At 40.6% G+C, this 22,512-nt stretch overlaps 2 protein-coding genes across 2 annotated transcripts in view; one reads left to right on the top strand and one right to left on the bottom strand.

Annotated features, from left to right (window-relative positions):
- Positions 1-22,512, top strand: part of LOC126284380 (tenascin-like) — a 218,299-nt gene that overhangs the window by 23,623 nt on the left and 172,164 nt on the right. The gene's annotated exons all lie outside the window — the stretch shown is intronic.
- LOC126284373 (uncharacterized) overlaps positions 1-22,512 on the bottom strand; it is a 137,423-nt gene that overhangs the window by 74,104 nt on the left and 40,807 nt on the right. The window contains exons 3-4 of the mRNA XM_049983254.1: positions 19,404-19,624; positions 4,805-4,952 (exon numbers count right to left, since the gene is read on the bottom strand). Of these exons, the coding sequence (XP_049839211.1) occupies positions 4,805-4,952; positions 19,404-19,624 (369 nt within the window). The remainder of the gene's footprint in view (positions 1-4,804; positions 4,953-19,403; positions 19,625-22,512) is intronic.

Raw genomic sequence — 22,512 nt, 5'->3', positions numbered from 1 at the left:
TGTGTTATTCAGATGAAGGTCTTTCTGGCTGAAAGATTACTTGTCTGACAGTCTTTTCATTGTGTCTATCTGCGATTCAGTATCACTGCTATATAGTGAGTGGCAATCTGTCCCTTTCATAATATTGTCATTATTTCATCCTGGATTTTCCATTGTTTGTTAAGTAGTATTCATTGACATGCAGTGTCTCTTTGTTTAACTTGTGAATAAAATAGTCATAAAACACAAGTTGATGTCAATTTAAACATCATCCGAAAATGACATTAATCATAAGGCTGCACCACTCGTAAGAAATATTTTTCATACTTAGCTGCCCCATGTTTTTTGACACATAGATTAAAAGAAATGTAAATTACATTTCATTGTCATTTTCCATCAATGCAACAGTCTTACAAAATAACTTTGCCCCAAAAGGCATTAATTCACCACCATGAAGCGACACATCTCCATAGAACTAATATTAGCGCTCACAGAATTGACTCGTTGACAACAGTCTCTTGTGCCAACCTGTTCCGATTCCTCCTAGCCTCTCCTCATATTTCTCTACCATTACTCACTGTGAGCCAGTCGGGTGTTAACTACTAAGGTATGAGCCTGAGGCAGCTTTCTCAAGCAGATTGGTGAACAGGCCTGTCCTAAAGTATCAAGGAATAGTTAATTTGGTAGTGGGGAAGGGGGGGGGGGGGGGGCAAATGAGGACATAGACATGTTTGTATGGGCACACGACATCAAGGTCTTTAGCACCCGCAGGAAAAAAGATTGAGATGAGTGTCAGTAAAATATGCAAAACAGGAAGATAAAACAGCACATAAAACACAGGTAACAAAAGTTGGAAAACTATGTGCATAACCACACAGAACGAAGTATTGTGTCAGCAGTAAAACATTAACGACTCAGGAAGAAAGTGGTATAATGAGCTAAAACAACATAGCAGATGGCTGTGGCTGGCTGTCCACAACTTTAAAAAAAAAATTAAAAAAAGCAGAGAGAGAGAGAGAGAGAGAGAGAGAGAGAGAGAGAGAGAGAGAGACGCCAGCCACACTGTAATACAGTAAAATCTCCGGCCTAAAAGTTTAGGCCAGAGGCCAGACACATCACAAAACTTTAAAACCTTAGTAATACCCATCGCATCATCAGCTAAAATAGAGGGCAGATTCCCACCAATATTTGCTTCCGCCCTTGCCTCACAATATAAAATGCACTCCGTTAAAATATGGCGGATAGAGATGTGTCAGAAGGCAGTGCCCAATTCTAAGATGTATGAGGGTCGCTTCATCCCGCCTGAACAACTAGCAGGAGGAATGCCACGTTTGTGTTGTCGACTTCACCAGCCACATTAATTGGCCATCACCGCCAGCCATTCCTCATCCCATTACTGCATGCACTTCCTGTGTATTACAGAAACGACAGCTCGCAAGGGAAAAGGACACTGTGCCACATCCTGTTCCCTGCATTCCTCCTTGGCAGCCCAATCAGCCTGTTCGTTTCCCCATATCCCTACATGATCTGGCACCCAGCAGAATGACACATGCTTACCTGCTGTTGGAGCAAATGTAGTTGGTCTTGTATCAGCCAGACCAACTCCTCAGCTGGGTACATGTTCTGTAACGATTGTAAGGCATTAAGGGAATCAGAGCAAATGAAAAACCATTTGCCCTGAACACTATGCATCTGCTCCAGTGCCTTCAGGATCGTGTGGAGCTCTGCTGAAAATATGCTATACTCTTCAGGAGGGCGAATCCAACGGAATTTCTTTGATGGAGCCATCAGAGAACACTATTGTAAAACCATGATCCATATCTAAAATGTTAAAAAACAGCAATTGAAATGTAAAACCAAACGTATAATCTTTCTTAAAATTTGTGGAGTCTAAAATAAGTGCCGGCCTCCGGAGAAGCCAAAATGTAAATCTGCTCCCACTGCAATGTAAAACATGAAGACCGGCCACATTCATCTCTAGAAGGCAATCGTGTGCACGAATCCCAAAGGTCCTCGTTGCCGGTGCCGGTTACGAAAAAGTCTTACCAGTGGAGACCGAGCAACCATATGGTAGATGAGTGTGTACAGTGTGGACAGTGTTTTACAAGCCTGGCACATTGTAAGTAGCCATCGCCTGACGTGAAGTGGCGGTTCACCAGTCTCTGCAAAGAGGCTTGGTATGGTGCTTGTTCTGAATGTCCCAGTGGCCAACCGAATCCCTTCATGGTGCACCACGTGCAACATCTTTAAATAAGACGGTCTCGCAGACCCATACACTATGCACCCATAACCAAGTTGAGATCGCAGAAATGCCCTGTAAAACCAGTGCAGACAAGTCTAGTCTGCTCTCCAGGCACTGTGACTAAGATATTTTCAAATGCTTAAAGCCTTAAGTGACTGTTTTTTCAGGTCCTAAGGTGTTGTAACCACATAAGCTTAGAGTCAAGTCTGAGACCCAGAGACCTTACTCTGACTTTAAAAGTAAGGGCAATGTCCCTCATTCTAAACTCAGGAAAGTTTAAAATGGAACGAGAACGGTTAAAAAGAACACACACAGACTTCTTGGTGGAAAACTCTGTACCCATTCATCCAAACGTCAAAGAGTTAGTTGCAACTGATGTGTTGTCACTGCGAGGCTTGAAGAAGAGAAAAACAAAAAGAAGTCATCCACAAACAAAGAACACTGGACAGGACTTTTCACTATGGACATAATGCTATTAATATCAAAAAAGGCAGTCACATTTAAAATGCTACCTTGAGAGGCACCACTCTCCTGCTCAAAGTGATCAGACACGACTTCACCAACTTTGTATCTAAAATATTGTGGTGAAGGGAAGGACTGAAAATGGGAAGACAACCACAAAACCCCATAAGTGAAGCTGCTCAAGGATAAGATGCCTCCAAGTACTATCATAGGCATTCTAGATGTCAAAAAATATACCTAGATGATGTTTCCGGCACAGGAAAGCCTGTTGTATAGGCGCCTTCAAGAGGGAAAGGTTATCAAAGGTGGAGTGATACCTCCTGAACACACACTGAAAGCGACTAAGGAGTTGCCTGGATTCTAAAACGCAGACAAGGTGGCAGTTGACCATCTGCTTCAATGTCTTCCCCATTCAGCTAATGTGGGCAACAGTATGACAATTACTTGGGTATCTACGGTCTTTCCCAGGTTTTAAAAGAAGGAATTAAATTTGCCTCATGCCATGACTCGGGAAAGTGACCTGATGCCCAAATGGCATTAAAATGTGTAAGGAGGATATCTTGGTTTTGCCTTGTGAGGTGCCGCAGAATACTGTAATGGATCCCGTTGTGACTAGGGTGTGTGTCAAGAGCCGCAGACAATGCAGACTCCAGCACCCACACAGAAAATGGGCAGTTGTAATCTTCATCAGAGGTGGACGAGAAGTCCTAACTACGCCTCTCAGCAACCGCCCTATGGCACTGGAAACCTGGATCACGACTGGCTGTTGCAGTAACTGTGGCAAAATACACCACCTTGGTCTGGGCAATGCCTTGCAGATTGGCTTGATGAATGCCGTTCCCCCGATGAGGCGCCTGCCTCCTCTCCCAGAAATTCTTCTGATGGTCTCCCACACAACGGAAGGAAAGAGAGGGATGAAGTGGAGGGGTGGAGAGTTAAATTTGTAGAGAAAAATCAAGGCTTGTCTACAGCAAGCAGGTTTAAATGGATGCAGGGTTGCAGTAGCTAAGCAGAGATTCAGAGGCCTGCACAAGATATAGCAATGTGGAGAGGAGCTGCATTCAGACCAGTCTCCAGCCTGTGTACCACATCAACATCTACAATTAAAAAGGAGGTCAATCCACGTACTTCATTGTCTAAATATTATAGCCAATATAACTCATATGCAGGTTGTATCACCAACCATCTTTCCCTCTGAATTCTAGCTCACATTTGGCAATGGAAAATCCAGGATGGAATAATGACAATATTATGAAAAGGATAGATCGTTACTCACCATGTAGTGGTGATGATGAGTCACAGATAGGCATTACAAAAAGACTGTCAAACAAGTAAGCTTTCAGCTAAGGAGGCCTTCATCTGAATTAGACAAAACACACACACACACACACACACACACACACACACACACACACACACACGCACGCACGCACGCACGCACGCACGCACGCGTGACCAGAGTCTCTGGCTGCTGAGGCTACACTTGTTTGACAGTTCTTTTATTGAGCCTATCTGCAACTCAGCATCTCCGCTATATGAGAGCAGCAATCTATCCTTTTCGTAACACTGTCACTTTTGACAATGAAATACAAAATACTCCACAATGGCCTTTAGTCTTAAAGACTCAGTAAGTGCTCCCCTGGAACAGTTCACAGAAGTCAGGGAAAATGTAAATGAAAGCGCAGAATTGGAAATGTAGAACAGATTCTATATAAAATGTTCTGGTTCTTCCAGATATAGATACTACATCTAAAATAATCATATGCAACATTCTTAATTGTACAGACCAGTAAAGATAACCACACACACAGAACTGAAAACAAACAAACAAGCCATAATTGCATACAGTATTACAAATTCTTGACTTATTTCTTGGTTGAAGTAAGCATTATATAGACTGGTTCTTTTCTGCAGTTTTTTCCATGTTCTGCATTATTTTTCTGATTAATGTTAATCTTAGATCATTGATATAATGTCTAAGGTTTAACATTCTGTATGAAGAAAATAACTTACATTGATAACCACTAAGACATCTGCGTTAAATGTGCTCACCTCTTCTGCCTTTGCGTGGCATGTATTTGTCAAAGACTAATCACTGTAATGAATTGATAAATTCCTCACCTTTTTTCCATCCTTGCGATCCTTTTCATTTTTAAGGAGCAGTGCACCTCGATTAGTGAACAGTCGAGTAGGGTCACTTAATTGTTTCTCAAGATCCTGCATATGATGCCAGAGGTCAAAATACTTCTTGGCTGAACTGAATACCAACCTGGAAAATAGTTGGAAAACCATTTTAAATAATGGAAACCGACACAATAATTTATGATGGATTAACAGAAACTTCATCAGGCTACCCATCACTAACCATTGTTAGGTAGTTGCATTAGTAATGTATCAGAATATTATTTTAGAGACATTTTTCCGCAGTAGTATCTGTATTTCTCCAATCTCTGTCATACTGTGTTAAGAGCCTCTTTAACACAGTGACCATTATACACAGAGGAAGGTCTAAGCCATACAGTAGACTGATAATTGAAGGCACAACTTCCATAACTCCAACAAAAGTTTACACATTTTAATATTCTATATTTAATAAATATTACGACTAAATATGATAAGGGAGATATGACACTGCAAGAAGAATTTTTATTAGGATACTGAAAGAACTAAGTTGGAGAGGAAAAAAGTCTGGAGTAGATTACATTTGCTCAGAATTATTGAGATCCCTGGGAGAGCCAGCCATGAATATAAGGCAAGCGAAATATCTTCAAGAATACTGTAATAATTCAAAGTCCAAAGAAGGTAGTTGCTTACATGTGAATACTACCAATCAGTTTAATGAGCCATGGATGCAAAACACTGGCAAATTATTTATTTATTGAAAAACTGGTACAAGTCAAAGTCAGAGAAGATCACTTTTGGCTATGGAAAAATGTAGGAACATATAAGCCAATAATGACTCCATGACAGTGAACCTACGTTTATAGCATCTGTATATTTAGAGCAAGCTTCTGACAATGTTCACTGGACTACAACTGTTCGAAATTCTGAAGGTGGATGGGGTAAAACAGAGAGAGGGGAAGGCTATCTACAGCTTGTAGGGAAACCTAACTGCTGCCGTTAAGAGTCAAAGGACAAAAAGGGAGACAGCAGCTGATTAGAGAGTGAAACTGGATTGTAGTCTACTATGTTAAGGCAACATAAAATGGAGAATCATACAATTGAATACATGATGCACCTTTAGTTCAGCTTCTATCGGACTTATGATTGATATAAACAAAGCACTATCTGATCTGCTCCCCATAAGGCCCTGAAGGACATTCAAAGAATGGACACAGCGGGCTGTCAATTGGTCAAGGGGACAAGAAATCCAAGAGGTTTCTTTGCTATCTCTGAAAATTCAGAGGCTATTTGCATGCATCTGTTTATATTGGGCACAGTCTTCCATCATGGTGTCGCGTTCAAAGATATGGAGAACATATCTTTGTTTGCGAACCACGTCTCAACATTCCTCAGTCCACCATGGGATTAGGGTTCATTGCAGAAGAGAAGAGACCTAGGGTAAGGGAAGTTCAGCGGCTGAGATGGCAATATTCATAAGGTACTTTACCCGATTTCCACTGCTGCAGAATTGTGTGTCTAAGGTCATTAAGAAGGAGCTGAGCTTCCAGTTAGTTTTGGAAAGCTGCCAAGCTGTCTTTAGCATGGGTTTTACATGGCTCAACAAGTGATTTATGCATGGAAACAAGTCGCATGAGTGTATGTCTGGGATGATGGACCATTGTAGAAGGTGCGCAAATTTTGCTCAGCAGAAGGAGTGATCCAGATGTGACAATGAATGTAAAGAATCTGAGTAAAATGTGGGTTAACCTGTTTGAGGTTAACACTATTAAGCTGGTCCAGAATATCTGCCAGGAGCATGCCCCTCATGCAGCATCTGGGAGAGCCCCGAGCAATATAGTGGATACTATCTTCATCAAACAGAAAAAAAGATGTTGGGAGCTGGGCAATACGTTGCAGTATGTCAGCACAGGGAAGAACAAGTGGTGGAGATATGCAATTATCATATAGAGTAAAGAAAGATAATTCTAGGAACATAAATACAAGAGCAACAATTTGTAACTGGTTGTTCAACAGAATGGTTTGACTATGAATGAGCGTCATTGCACAATCATGGTCTGGAGTTCCCAAATCAGGAGGAAGGTCATAATGTACTGCGGTGACATATGAAAGGTCGAAGTCTTCTTGAGGCTATATGTTTGTTTCTTGCATGCCTATAACATCTGGGAATTACACCACCATGAGCTGGAGTTCTCAACTCAGGAGGAAGGTCATAACGTACTGGGGTGAAGTGTGAGAGGGCAAAGCTATCTTGAGGTCATATTTTCATTTCTTGCATGCCTGTAGGCTGGGGATTGTGAAAATAGTACCATATGCAGTTCTGCCCATCACAGTAAGATACCACGTACATTCCATACATATATATAAGGTTAAGAGATCGCAGCCATGTTAGTGAGGGTCACCTCAGCAACTTTGGAGGGCCTGGCTTCAATTTGTGTTGGATTACACTAGTTTTTTATTCCTTCAATCATAGGAATTTCCTCACAGGGTAAACCAGCTCTATCTTAGAGATTCAATTGACAATTTCCTCTGGTGAAGTGGAGGTTCGCTGAGCAATGCTTTTGTACAGTACTGCTGTTGAGGATGGTCTCCAAGTTGGGGAAATGGAAGAATATTTTTCTTTATTTGTCTTCACAATTCCTGTAAATTTGTCTGATGATGATCTGGCCTTTTGCTCCCCAAAGGTAAGCAGAAGATCTTCTGGGGAGTATCCCCTCCAAAATTTCATTTCTTTTGTATCAATCATAAGAGATTTTCCATGTGTGGGTGAACGTTTTATAGTATGTTGTGCAGGAAATAGCAGTGGCACACAGGGATGCTACTTTAGTGCTTGGAGATTTTACAATTGTGGCACTAAGCTGGAGGTTACAGATACATGTGGCCATATCCTTTTTTGGTTATGGTGTTGTCACAATAAAGCTGTAACTGCAATGTGATTGTATAGAAGGCCTTCGAATGGCAAATATTTTCAGAAAAACAGTAAGTGTGACTTTTTCATCATCCAGATCTGTGTAGCCCACTCACAAAGGTACACAGGCCACTCACAAAGCAAAACATCATGGTTTCTAGTGTAGTTAGTTAGTTAGTTACTTGCTCCACGGATCATTTGCATGATAGATCCTAATTATATGAAGAATGTCATTTTAGATTCAAACTGCAAATTAATTTGTACATACGGTTACATACTGAATATTTCTAAGTTTTTTATATAATACAAAAAAAGATATACAGATATGAATTAGTTATTCCTACTCATCACCTTGTGCACATTACAGTAAAACACATTCTTCTATGGAACAGATGGAGTTGTCAAGGAGAAACTTTCTGTTTGTTTTCCAATTTTACTTTACTGTCTGATAGACATTTTGTATCAGTGAGTAAGTGATTAAAAATTTTTGCTGAAGCAATGCGCAACCCTTTTTGTGCTAGAGACAACCTTATCTACAGTAATGAATGTCATTTCCCCTTCTGGTATTGTAACTATGTAAATCATAGTTTCTTTTGAACTGTAGTGGATTGTTTACACAAACTTCATGAGGAAATAAATATACTGTGAAGTAGTAGTCAGAATGCCCAACTCCTTCAACAGATGTCTACAAGATGACTGATGGTGAGCACCATATATTATGCAAATACACTTCTTGGGTTTGCTGCCGGCTCATATTGCGTAATTGTTAGTTTAAGTAGTGTGTAAGTCTAGGGACTGGTGAACCAAGTAGTTTGATCCCGTAGGAATTCACACACATTTGAACAACTGCTCGATATCTTCAGGTGGTGGTAATTGCTCCTGTCACTGCTGCAGTCATACATTGCAGCAATACTAATGAAATATTGTGCAATTTACACAATACGATCTGGCAGAAAACCCGTGAAGTGTATTTGCAACAGATCCAACAGGAAAGCCTGAAAAGTCACCACATACACTCCTGGAAATTGAAATAAGAACACCGTGAATTCATTGTCCCAGGAAGGGGAAACTTTATTGACACATTCCTGGGGTCAGATACATCACATGATCACACTGACAGAACCACAGGCACATAGACACAGGCAACAGAGCATGCACAATGCCGGCACTAGTACAGTGTATATCCACCTTCCGCAGCAATGCAGGCTGCTATTCTCCCATGGAGACGATCGTAGAGATGCTGGATGTAGTCCTGTGGAACGGCTTGCCATGCCATTTCCACCTGGCGCCTCAGTTGGACCAGCGTTCGTGTTGGACGTGCAGACCGCGTGAGACGACGCTACATCCAGTCCCAAACATGCTCAATGGGGGACAGATCCGGAGATCTTGCTGGCCAGGGTAGTTGACTTACACCTTCTAGAGCACGTTGGGTGGCACGGGATACATGCGGACATGCATTGTCCTGTTGGAACAGCAAGTTCCCTTGCCGGTCTAGGAATGGTAAACGATGGGTTCGATGACGGTTTGGATGTAGCGTGCACTATTCAGTGTCCCCTCGACGATCACCAGAGGTGTACGGCCAGTGTAGGAGATCGCTCCCCACACCATGATGCCGAGTGTTGGCCCTGTGTGCCTCGGTCGTATGCAGTCCTGATTGCGGCACCCACCTGCACGGCGCCAAACACGCATACGACCATCATTGGCACCAAGGCAGAAGCGACTCTCATCGCTGAAGACGACACGTCTCCATTCGTCCCTCCATTCACGCCTGTCGCGACACCACTGGAGGCGGGCTGCACGATGTTGGGGCGTGAGCGGAAGACGGCCTAACGGTGTCCGTGACTGTAGCCCAGCTTCATGGAGACGGTTGCGAATGGTCCTCGCCGATACCCCAGGAGCAACAGTGTCCCTAATTTGCTGGGAAGTGGCGGTGCGGTCCCCTACGGCACTGCATAGGATCCTACGGTCTTGGCGTGCATCCGTGCGTCGCTGCGGTCCGGTCCCAGGTCGACGGGCACGTGCACCTTCCGCCGACCACTGGCCACAACATCGATGTACTGTGGAGACCTCACGCCCCACGTGTTGAGCAATTCGGCGGTACGTCCACCCGGCCTCCCGCATGCCCACTATACGCCCTCGCTCATAGTCCGTCAACTGCACATACGGTTCACGTCCACGCTGTCGCAGCATGCTACCAGTGTTAAAGACTGCGATGGAGCTCCGTATGCCACGGGAAACTGGCTGACACTGACGGCGGCGTTGCACAAATGCTGCGCAGCTAGCGCCATTCGACGGCCAACACCGCGGTTCCTGGTGTGTCCGCTGTGCCGTGCGTGTGATCATTGCTTGTACAGCCCTCTCGCAGTGTCCGGAGCAAGTATGGTGGGTCTGAGACACCGGTGTCAATGTGTTCTTTTTTCCATTTCCAGGAGTGTATTATTCTTACAGCACATTTTTCAGCAACAAAGACTTACTTTCTTAAAGATGAGTAACAATGTCATATATGAAATTATTGATTGAGAATATACAAAATATGTCAACTTACGGATTTGCCTCTCCCCAAGATTTGCAATGATTCTAAGTGCAAAAGTGGCTGAACTAAGTGTGCTTTTTCCAATTTAAATTCTCATCAATAAGGACACCTGTCAATTTTGAAGTTTCCACCCTATTTACTACTTCCTCACCACATGTTACACTTATCATTGGTGTAGTACCCTAGACGTGTAGAACTGAATATGTTGTGTGTTTTTAAAATTGAGGATGTGACCATTCACAGAAAACCAGTCAATGATACATTTAAGAACTCTGTTTACCATTCTTTCTGTTTCTGTATGTATGTTCAGACTGATTACAATACAAGTGTCATCTGCAAAAAGAACTAATTCTCTTTGTTATGTATTAGATGGAAGATCATTTACTTATATGAGGTACAATAGTGGATCTAAAATTGTGCCTTGGGAAACCCCATATGTGATTTCTCCCCAGTAGGAATTGTGAGTACAGACTATAATGGTTGATTTACTAAGAAAATGAAATTGGGAAGGGGGAAGGGGAGGGGGAGAGTTGCCTGCAGACACTGAAGTGTATCTGGTGTACCTTAAGCAACTGTAATAGGCCACTGCTGCACTTGTTTTACATTAATGACTTATTGGATCATATTAGTTGCGATCTTTGATTTTTCACACTTAAAGCAGCTATGTATAAAACAATTTATCCAGTAAATATTGTAGTAATATTCTGCTTGCTCTGGAAAACATATCAGCCTGGTGCAAAACTGACAACTAGCTCTTATTATAAAGAAATGTAAGAGTCAGTTATTCCATTTAAACATTCGTGTGTTACTGTGTGAAGAGATATGTGAATGTTCGCATGGGCTCAGTTGTAGGTAAAGCAACTGGTATGATTTGACCCATGGGTAAAATACCTGGTAACTGCAGTTTGTTTACAAGAGAGACCACATACAAATCACATGAACACTGCTCAAATATATGGAACCCATATCAAGGTGAATTGTCATGTGCTATCAAGTGTATACAGAGAAGCGTACTGTGAACAATCAAAGGCTTGGTTAATGGTTGAGAAACTACAGAAATGTTGAAAAATCTTAACTAGCAGAAACCTGAAGAAAGCCAATATTAATCACACAACTCACTTAGACAATTTTGACAATCAGCTTTCAGGGCAGATACTGCGAATATTCTTCGGTATCTATCATTTTATTCTCACAGAGGTTGTGATAATAAAATTACAGAATAGTAGTTTTAACAGGTGTACAAGCAGTAATTCTTCCCATGAAAAGAGAAAAAATCTTAATACATATGCCAAACAAATCTTAGAGATTTATAGAGTACTGATATAGAATTAAAATAGCATTTGAATCTATTGTATTTTGATTTCCTCAAAAAAAAAAAAAAAAAAAAAAGTCACCGAGAGAAATATGAAAAAAGACAGGGATGATCTACAATAACTGAAGAGAAAAAAGAGCCATTCTTAAAGTATGAATTAAGATGAGGAAACTTATCTGAAGTAAAATAGATCAACAACCTGTATTAAAATTCCAGAAACTTCCAATAATGAGCCATCGGAAATCAATAAGTCAAAGAGAACCCCAAAATTTGAAAGAAATATTAAGGTGCACTACTTATATAATTAAAAATTTTAATTCTATCTTCATGTACCCAAGTGCATATTCTCACATAAATAAAATAGTATGTACAACTCAACTGCCTCAAGCACCTTTAAAGCACAGTATGAATATGTCACACTACAGTGAAGAATGACAGTCATGTCGAAGCTCTGAGTCTGTTGATAAGACACACTTTATGTCCAATATAAAGCACTGTGCTTGAAAGGGTAAGATAACAGTTCAGGTCATCGGCCAGCATAGGAACATAACAGAGGAAATTTCAATTAGTTCAGGTCATCAACCAGCAAAGAAACATAATAAGAAGAAATTTCATTTCATAGCGTACACCGATTCAGAATTAAGTGTCACCTTTGAAAACAAAACTGTAATTTGTATATCCACAATTAAGCCATTGTAGCCCAATGAGTTATACCATACATTAAGCCTTTGTAACTTATAAACAAGTAAAAAACACATACCAGCAAACGAAACGCAAATAGGAGCATAGAGGTCAGATTGCTTATATGGTAAAACTTTGCCGAGAGTTCCATTCAGTGATATACCGAACAATCCAAAATGAATATAGCACATGATGATTACAATATTGTACATAGATCTGTAATGCACCATAGAGTGTTGTCCACAGTGTTGCTTCATATCAGAGCACTGAAGCAGATTTACATCTATGTGCTCCGACAATTTGGTTTCATCTGCTATGTGCTAAACTATGGCAAGCATATCACTGCATGGTTCAAAACTAACAAACATCTCATAAAGCAATAAGCTTGTGAACACCACTGCTGGTGCACAGAGTAGCAAAATGTAGTTTGTGGATAAGTCCCACTTAATCCTGTACAACAGCATTGGCCACATCCTGATAGGTGCTAAATAGTGAATACAATCTGGCAGTTTACATTGCTGAGTAGTATAGCAGACAAGTGCTAATTGTGATTGTTTGGGGCTCAGTGAAACATGTTAAATGTCTAAACGGAAAAATGTGCCAGACGAAATGTGGGATGTCCTGGAAGAGCATCTTTCATCTACATAATTCAGAGATGATACTGAGGCAGAATACAAATAGCACAGATACTAAAATAGCTGCCAATGTCATTGGTATTGCAGTTTACAGTTCACTGGGGATTTGGGTGGCTGCATTTTGGTTAATTACAGTTTGGCAGTGGACAATCACGTAAGTAGCCAGCTGTTTAGTTCTGTAATCAATGATAAATTGGAAAGACTTTATCATAAATTTTATTTCATTTTCAACTTTGCAGGAAAAGATAGAGTGCTACTTACCATAAAGAAGACACGTTAAGTTTCAGACAGGCACAATTACAAAACACTTGGATAAAGCTTTTGGCCACAGCCTTCATCCGCAAAATAGAAACACATACTGTTCATATGCACAAGCAAACACACCTTGTTCACACATTACCACCAACTTAGGCAGCTCGGGCCGCAATGTAAATACCACGTGGAATGCAAGCAGAAATCTCAAGGTGTGAGGAAAGGGAAGGGATAGAAGTGTACGGTTGGGGGTAGAGAGGAATGCTGTCTGGTGGAATCTGCAGAGACTGCCAACAGGTGGACTGTCAGGAGGTTGTGGGGCAGGGAGGTGGGGAAAAAAGGTGTGAAAAAGGAGAGGAGTGGAGAAAGATGGGTGGGTGCATTGGCAGAGAGCAGCAAACAAAGAGCGTGGGAAGCGAAAAAGGAGGGGAGATGATAGGACAGAGGAGTAGAAACTGTTGGATGGAGGGTGAGGGAACAGTAGATTACTGTAGATTGAGGCTGGGATACTTACAGGAGTGGAGAATGTGTTGTAAGGATCAACATCCACATCTACATAAATACCCCGCAAGCCACCGTACAGTGCATGATGGAGGGTACCCCATACCACCACTAGTCGTTTCACTTCCTTTCCACTTGTGAATATAGCAAGAAGAAAATGAGTGTCTATATGCCTCCACATGAGCCCTAATTTCTAGTACATTATTGTCATGGTCCTTAAGCGCAATGTATGCTGCTGGCAGAAGAATTTTGTGGCAGTCACCTTCAAAAGCTGGTTCTCTATATTTCCTCAATGGTGTTTCTCGAAAAGAAAGTCACCTTCCCTCTAGGGATTCCCATTCGAGTTCCCAGAGCATCTCCATAACATTTAGGTGTTGTTCGAATCTACCAATAACAAATCTAGCAGCCCACCTCTGAATTGCTTCGATGTCTTCCTTCAATCTGACGTGGTACGGATCCCAAATACATGAGCAGTACTCAAGGTAAGGTTGCACCGGTGTCCCATATGCGGTCTCTTTTACAGGAGACCCACTCTTTGCTCAAATTCTCCCAATAAGCTGAAGCGAAACATTCGCCTTCCCCACCACAGTCCTCACATGCTCATTCCATTCCATATTGCTTTGCAACAATTGCGCCTAGATATTGAAACGACATGACTGTGTCCAGCAGGAAACGACTAATATGTATCCGAACAATACAGGTTTGTTCTTCTTAGTCATCTGCATTAACTTCATTTTTTCACATTTAGAGCTAGCTGCCATTCATCAGACCAAATAGAAATTTTGTCAAAGTTGTCTTGCATCTTCTTATAATCATTGAACTTTTACACTTTAGCATACACCACAGCATCAGCAGCAGACAACTGCAGAATGCTGCCCACCCTGTCCGCCATATCATTTATGTATATAGAGAACAACAGTGGTTCTATCACACTTCCTTGGGGCACTCCTGACAATACCCTTGTCTCTGATGAACACTCATCATCAAGGACAACATACTGGGCTCTATCACTTAAGAAGTCTCCGAACTCATTCCATATGCTCGTACCTTCGTTAACAGCCAGCAATGGGACACTGTGTCAAATGCTTTGCGGGATTCTAGAAATATGGAATCTGCTTTTTGCCCTTCAGCCATTCGCAGTATATCATGTGAGAAAAGGGCAACCTGAGTTTTACAGGAGCAATGTTTTCTAAAACCATGCTAATTCGATGATATAAACTTCTCAGCATCAAGAAAGTTTAACATATTTGACCTGGGAATGCTCAAGGATTCTGCAGTAAACCAAAGTTAGGGATATTGATCTGTAATTATGTAGGTCCCTTCTTATATACTGGAGTTACCTGCGGTTTCGCCCCCCCCCCCCCTCCCAATCCTTGGGACTTTGTACTGGGTGAGAGATTCATGACAGATGCAGACTAGGTACGGAGCCAACACCATAGAGTACCCTTCGTAAAACTAAACTGGAATTCTATTTGGACCAGGTGAATCATTTTCTTTCAAATCTTCAGTTGCTTCTCTATAGCAGGGATTCTTATTACTATTGTCATCCATAAAGGAGTCTGTCCAATGGTATAATGATGGTACGTTTGCACAATTCTCTTGTGTGAACAAGATTTCTTAAACAAGAGATTTAAAACTTTGGCTTTCAATGTGCTATCTTCAACTGCCACACCACACTGGTCAACAAGGGACTGAATGAAAGCCTTAGACCTGCTTAACGATTTTACATAGGACCAGAATTTTCTCTGGTTCTCTACCAGATCTTTTGCTAAGGTGTGACGGTGGTAGGTGTTGAATGCTTTGCTTATAGAGCTTTTCACAGATGCAGAAATCTCTACTGACCTTCACTTGTCATCATTTGTCCATTCTCTTTTGAATTGACAATGCAACCACATCTGCTTCCTCAGTATCTTATTGAACCATGGTGGATTTTTTTCCATCCTATATCTACTCACTAGGCACATAATTCTCCAGACCCCAATTTACAATCTCCTTAAATTTTGCCCATAATTTCTCTAAATCCATCTTACTGGAACTAAATGATGTCAATTCATTGTCTAAATGAGATGCTAACAACTGCTTATCGGCTATATCTAGAAGAAACACTCTCCTAGACTTCTTGACTTGTTTATTAACTTTTGTAATCATAGTTGCTGAAATGACATCATGATCGCTAATCCCTGTTTCTATAATGACAATGTCAATTAAGTCCGATCTTTTTAGCCACAAGGTCTAAGATAGTTCCATTGCATGTGGGCTGCCAAGCTAGCTGCTCAAGACAGTTTTCAGAAAACATGTTCAAAAGTATTTCACATGAATCCAAAGGCATTCCAGTCTACATTCAGTAGGTGAATGTCACCTCAAACTAGCAACGCACAATCTGGGTATTTAAGCGCTACTAACTCCCATCGGCACTGTTCAGGAAAAGCTAGTGGTGGAGTGGATGATCCAAATAGGTTGAGTAGTGAAGCAGCCAATAAAATGTTATGTTCAGCTGCATGTTGTGCCACAGGGTGGTCTACTTTGCTATTGGCCACAGTTTGGCAGTGGCCCTTCATCCTGTTGGGCACCTGATTGGTAGTCATACCAATGTAAAAAGTTGTGCAATTATTGCAACAGAGCTGCTAAATGACATGGCTGATTTCACTTGTGGCAAAACCCCTGATGGGGTAGGACAAACCTAGGACAGGACTAGAATCAGAAGTACTGGGTGGGTGGATTGGGCAGATTTTGCACCTGGGTCTTCCTCAGGGATATGATCCTTGTGGCAAGGGGTTGAGATTGGGAGTGTCACAGGGATGAACTAGGAAGTGTGGGAAATCTCTACGGTAGAATGTCCCTCATTTCAAGGCATTATGAAAGGTAATCAAGGCCCTGGCAAAACATGTGATTCAGTTGTTCCAGTCGAGGGTGGTACTGGGTGATGAAGGGGACACACCTTTGTGACTCGTTCTTGGGGGTGGTGGGAGGATTGGGGGTGTGAGAAAATGGCAAGGAAGATCTGTTTGCAGACTAATCCACGACTACTTCTCCTTTGAAGCAAAAGTATACAAACAAAACTGTGGCATCCACCATGCCAACCTGTTTATGAGAGCATACAACATGCAGCGGAGAAAGTAGGGTCGGCAGCAAGAGGGTGGTGGTGGTGGGTGGGTGGGTGGGTGGGTGGGTGGGGGGGGGGGGGGGGGGGAAGAAGAGAGGTGAAAGACAGAGGTGTGTGCTGTCTGTTTCAGAAGAATGCCTTCTGGCCGAAATCTTACATGTTTAGTAATCTTTTTGTTGTGCTTGCCTGTGACTCATCATCTCCACTATGTAGTGAGAAGCAATCTATCCTTTTCGTCATACTGTCATTATTCCATCCTAGATTTTCCACAACTCAAAATGGTAACTTGACAAAAATACACATATAAAAAACTGTAAAGTAAATGGAGCAAAGCCCCGCAATTCATGTACGTGGCTGCCTTTTCTTGGTGCTACATTATAATTTTAGAGTACCACTCTTTCCATCATGCAGAAGGTATTCAATGACTGGGTGTGGGACACGGTTGAAAATTTTCAAGGCCTGTTTGATATTTTGTAATAAAGGGAGTGTCAGATGAAAATGTACTGATGCATTCAGAAGAGATTAGTTATTATCTTTGTGAAAGTATGAATACAGACCAGAGCTACAAATTTTATGTGAAGTCCATTGCAAGGGGCACCAAAGGACACACAGAATTTTAGGGAAAATACATCAGACTGTACTTTGGACAGTGTGAAAGAGAATTTGCTCTAATGGCACAAGTAGAATGCACGAGGGTTCATTGTGGAGCTTATCAAAGAAGAAAATTAGTAAAAAAGGGACTAAAAAAGAAACAAAGTAAAAAGGGACCAAAAATGAAACAAAGTAATAACATAATTTCAGAAATAAGTGGCTGGATTCAGATTTATTATAAAGCAGAGACAGCAAAGTAGAAGACATACAATCTAAAAAGGTTGGTGAGACACTAAATTTGAAGATGTTCATTTGAGAAATTTCATGTACAATTGTACTTAATAATGCATTATTGTAAAGCTAAAATTGGTAACATAATATACAAGTATGTTGTGATGGTCCTATCAACAGGAAAAAGTAAATACGTCAAAGATTTAAAAAAAATAGTTAGGGTAGCATACAGAAAAAAAACACTACTGAAATAAGTGTTGTGGCAAAGAGAGTAAAAATCTTGCAGCCTAGCAATTAATTGCATGTTTGGTCATGTTTAATCATGACTGAGTATCCAACATACAATTTGTACATCTTTAAAAACACTCCACTGCTTTTCTTTCTGCAACTTCCACACTGCACACTCCACTTCAATGAAAATCTGGCCCATCATAAAAACCACTTATTTTGAAAAATAATGATTACTTTTTTTTACAGTCAAATATGTCTCTTGTTACACTTTATCTCTGAGCAGACTAATATGAACTACTATTAATTACATCTGCATTAAATCAGAATCTCTTCCAAAGCATTTACAATAAAAATAGCTATCTCTGGCAGCCACATTTACATTCCGTGATTCCATTTGTATTTAAAATTCATAACACAATATTATCAGTAATCATTCAAATGACCTGAATGGAAGACCTGTTCAACACCCCTCTCCCTCCCCAATCATCTCCTATCGTGTTCCAATCAAAGGTGTTTCCTATCTGATCAGCTGTAAGGCTACAGTTGAAACCATCAATATTATATACCAGCTGTACTGAAATTATTGTGCAGCATTTTGTGTGGGCACGACAACAGACCAGTTATACTGAAATTACTGTGCAGCATTATGTGTGGGCATGACAACAGACCAGTTGTCTGGCTGCATTGCACAAACTGCAAATTTACCTACCCAATTGCTGAACATGCCACTGACTATAGCACTAGGGATGTCAACAACTACTTCAATACCTGTGCCGTTTATATCTTGCCTCCAGGACCAGATGCTCCAAACTGAGCAGATTGGGAGTATTCTTCTAATGTATCCGCCATTCCAACAACCACCTGGTCTGAACAGATTATATTTTTAACTGGGTATAAATTTTTAAAATTAAGTTTTTGAAGGAAAGGTGACCACTGACATAAAAATAACTGGTGCAAAAGAAGGTAACTGCCATTACTAATTTCACTTTTCATTAAAAAAATTTGGTAATTTGGGCTTTATAATATATCAGAAGTAAACCAATAACTCTATAAGAAAAGTAGATGTAAATTTTATGTAGATTTAGAGTTCAGAGACCATTTTTTTATATTCTAGGAAAGTCTAAGAGTAGAGATACCCAAATACATATTTTAGAGTGGACAGGCAAGAAAGGTAGCCTCTGAATGGTTACTAATGACTTCCAAACTGAATAGAGAAGATGTACTTAGGGAAAAAGGATGAACAGAAGGAAGAATGAATTCAATATGCACAAAAGAGGTTTGGAAAATGGGGTGTGGCGAAAACGACTGTAATAAGATATACAGCAAATATTACAGATAAAAGACCCACAGTTCAAGGAAAGAAATCTGTAGTGCTTTTGTCACAGAAATCAAACAAGATTTGCTAAGTTCATTATTCACAGATCAGAAATAAGAAATGTTTTAAATAATAAAATGCTACATAAAAGTGCACATTACAAAACAAAATTAAGCAGTTGGGCGAAGTACTGACAGAAGAAGGAAAATGATATTAGCACTGGAAAAGAAAAAAGAGAAATTGGAATTGGAATATGAACCTAATTGATCAGTATAGGAAAAAGTGCAAAAAAAAACGTAAACATACTCATTGTTTTTATACAATACTTCCAATGTAGCAAGATACTTTCTATGTTTGTCCAGGATTGTTTCAGACACAACGGGTACATTATACTCTGGGAACTCTTCTTTCTGTGTATCTGTATAACAACACAGAGCCCACATTTTCTCTACATCTTCTCGTAAAACTTTTATCTGATGCTCTGTTAACAGTTCTTCTTCTTCTTTCAGGTAATTTTGCATGTAATTCTGGAAAAAATAAATAGGGAAAAAACTCAGAAGAAATCATTTATAAAGCTAAAATGAAAAAGAAGTAAACTAAATACAATAGAGCATGATCAGGGTTTTGTATCCATTCTATAATGAGGACATTAGTGATAAGGCCAAGGTTGAACTGAGGAAGGATAGGGAAGGAAACTGATCATGTCCTTTTGAAGGGTCATCTGATATCTACCTTAAATGATTCAGGGAAACCACAAAAAAAACCTAGATTTGGACAGAGATTTTAATCACTGTCTACCTAAATATGGGTCCAGTGTGTTACTACAGTAGCACTGGATTTGCAGGTAGGGAGTGGGGGGCAGAAGATTTTCAATGAAATTCAATACAGATATGGAAGGAATTAAGAAACTGAAACTGAAGTCACAAGAATGAGTCATGAGTCACATACGGGAAACTCATTCAGTAGGAGCATTGTCCTCAAAGAAGACCACAAGTAATAAAACCATTAACCAATAATCATAGGTAATCTTGCGGAGGTGATGCAGTTCATACTAGAGTACTACTATTGCCACACTTCTCGCCTTGCTTCTGGGTGACTGACTGAAGACAATAGTTACCTCCACTAATCATTTGTTCCGCTTGTGTATGTATGTCACGTATATAATTAGAACTGGGTAATGTTTCTACACAAAGGGACCTCTGAGACTAGCAAATGCTGGCATCTCAAATTACTGCAACAGCATTTATCCAGCTATGTTTGCAAGATTTTTCTTAGCACATTTGATGACACATAACCTTTGTGTGTGTCACCTCTACTGACCTATCCTTTCTGCCTGCATCTCAAATTACTGTTACAGCATTTATCCAACTATGTTTGCAAGATTTTTCTTGCCACATTAGATGACACACAATATTTGTGTGTGTGTGTGTGTGTGTGTGTGTGTGTGTGTGTGTGTTTGTGCGCTCGCGCATGTCACCTCTATTGAATCTATCTTTTCTGCCCCATTAGCACATATAGTTCGCAAGTTAACAGTCAGTTTTCAAGATTAACAACATGCAGTCGGCTTGGGGGCTTTGTTGAGGTTCCAAAAGGAATCTCAGACAATCTACTCTATATTTCACAAACCACTGTGTAGTATATTAAAAAGGGGTACTTCCCACTGTTTTAAAGGCTTTATGTGCACTGTTTTAAAGGCTTTATATGCACACTCATTAGTTTAATCTGGTCATCATAGACTAGGTATTTGTGCAACATTTTTTCACAAACACTTTGTTTTGAAGCCTGCATCATATGAGGTTTCAATCAGCAGTACCGTCTTCCATGTCATTAACAACAACATGAGCAGCAAGAGTCAACACACATTTTCCTGGATTTCATCTAAAGTTGCTTTTACATCTGCCAATTACTCTCCATTCAAGTTGACATGCTGGCCTATTTCACATGAAGTGCACCCAGTAACTGTTGCGCTCATACCAAAGACATTTGTGAAAGTTTGGTGTAAGAAAGCAAATACTGCATGAATTTCCAGAATTTTTGATCAAAATGACAAGATAAAGGCCTTTTTGAAATGTGACATTGATAGGCAAGGTGGCTTACATCACTTTCAAGAAGAGCTTATGTTATCCAATTTGGAGTAAATTGATTTACTTTTGTGAAAACAGCCCTCAACTGACACCCACAGGAAATCCAAACGAATAGGATACAAGAATGATGGAGCTGGCACACATGGATGAAGAAAAGTTATTTTCACTTCACAGTAACTTTCAGTAACTGTAAAATTTTACCACAAGTGAAAAGTGTGGGCTTTGTCATAGGTTTGCGAGTAGTGGGTTATGGCATGGGATTTGTTCAAAGTATTTTCATTTGGGGAAAGCCAGTGGGCACTCTAGCAAGATCCTCTCCTGGGAATGCAGCATCTGTAGCAGAAATAAGTTGATAGAGGAGCAGAAGCAGATCTGTGGCCTTCAGGTGCAGTTACAACATGCAAAAGAGGAACTAGATAGGTTGAGGAGGGTTAAGGCTGCTGGGAATGGGACCCGGAAGTTGGCAAGAAGGAGCTAGGAGGAGGAGGAGGAGGAGGTATTCAGACAGTTGCACTGTGCATATATGCAATAGACTTGACCAACTGTCAGAGTTGAGTGGAGAGTAGCCTCTTTTAGTTGTAGGTGTAGGAAACATGCAGCAGTCCTCGGCAGGTATAAAGCCTAAGTCAGTTGCAAAGTCTAACAGAAAGAAGAAGGTTCTGCTGCTACGTAGTTTGCACAGTAGAGGTGTGGGCCTACAGTTGCAGGAAGTGTTGGGGGATGAGTACCACATCACCAGCATTGTGAAGCCTACTGCAGGGTTGGCTCAGATGACTGACAACATAGGGGTGCTATGTAGGAATTTTACAAAGGAGACAGCAAAGAACCTGGAATAGCAATTGAATGGAATGGGCAGTGTCTTGAAACGAGGATATAAGATGAACAACAACAAAAGCAAAATGAGGGTAACGGAATGTAGTAGAATTAAATCAGATGATGCTGAGGGAATTCGATTAGATAATGAGACACTTATAAAGTAGTAAATGATTTTTGCTATTTGAGGAGCAAAATAAGTGACGATGGTCGAAGTAAAGAGGATAAAAATGTAGACTGGCTATGGCAAGGAAAGCATTTCTGAAGAAGAGAAATTTGTTAACATCGGGTATAGATTTGAGTATCAGGAAGTCGTTTCTGAAAGTATTTGTATGGAATGTAGCCCTGTATAGAAGTGAAACATGGACGATAAATAGTTTTGACAAAAAGAGAATAGAAGCTTTCAAAATGTGATGCTAGAGAAGAATGTTGAAGATTGGATGGGTGGATCACATAACAAATGAGGAGGTATTGAATTGAATTGGGCAGAAGAGAAATTTGTGGCACAACTTGAGTAG

This window comes from Schistocerca gregaria, chromosome 1 (assembly GCF_023897955.1).
Source record: "Schistocerca gregaria isolate iqSchGreg1 chromosome 1, iqSchGreg1.2, whole genome shotgun sequence".
NCBI classification, from domain to species: domain Eukaryota; kingdom Metazoa; phylum Arthropoda; class Insecta; order Orthoptera; family Acrididae; genus Schistocerca; species Schistocerca gregaria.
Note: the sequence above shows the minus strand (reverse complement) of the source record. Positions and strands in the feature narration are given on the sequence as shown.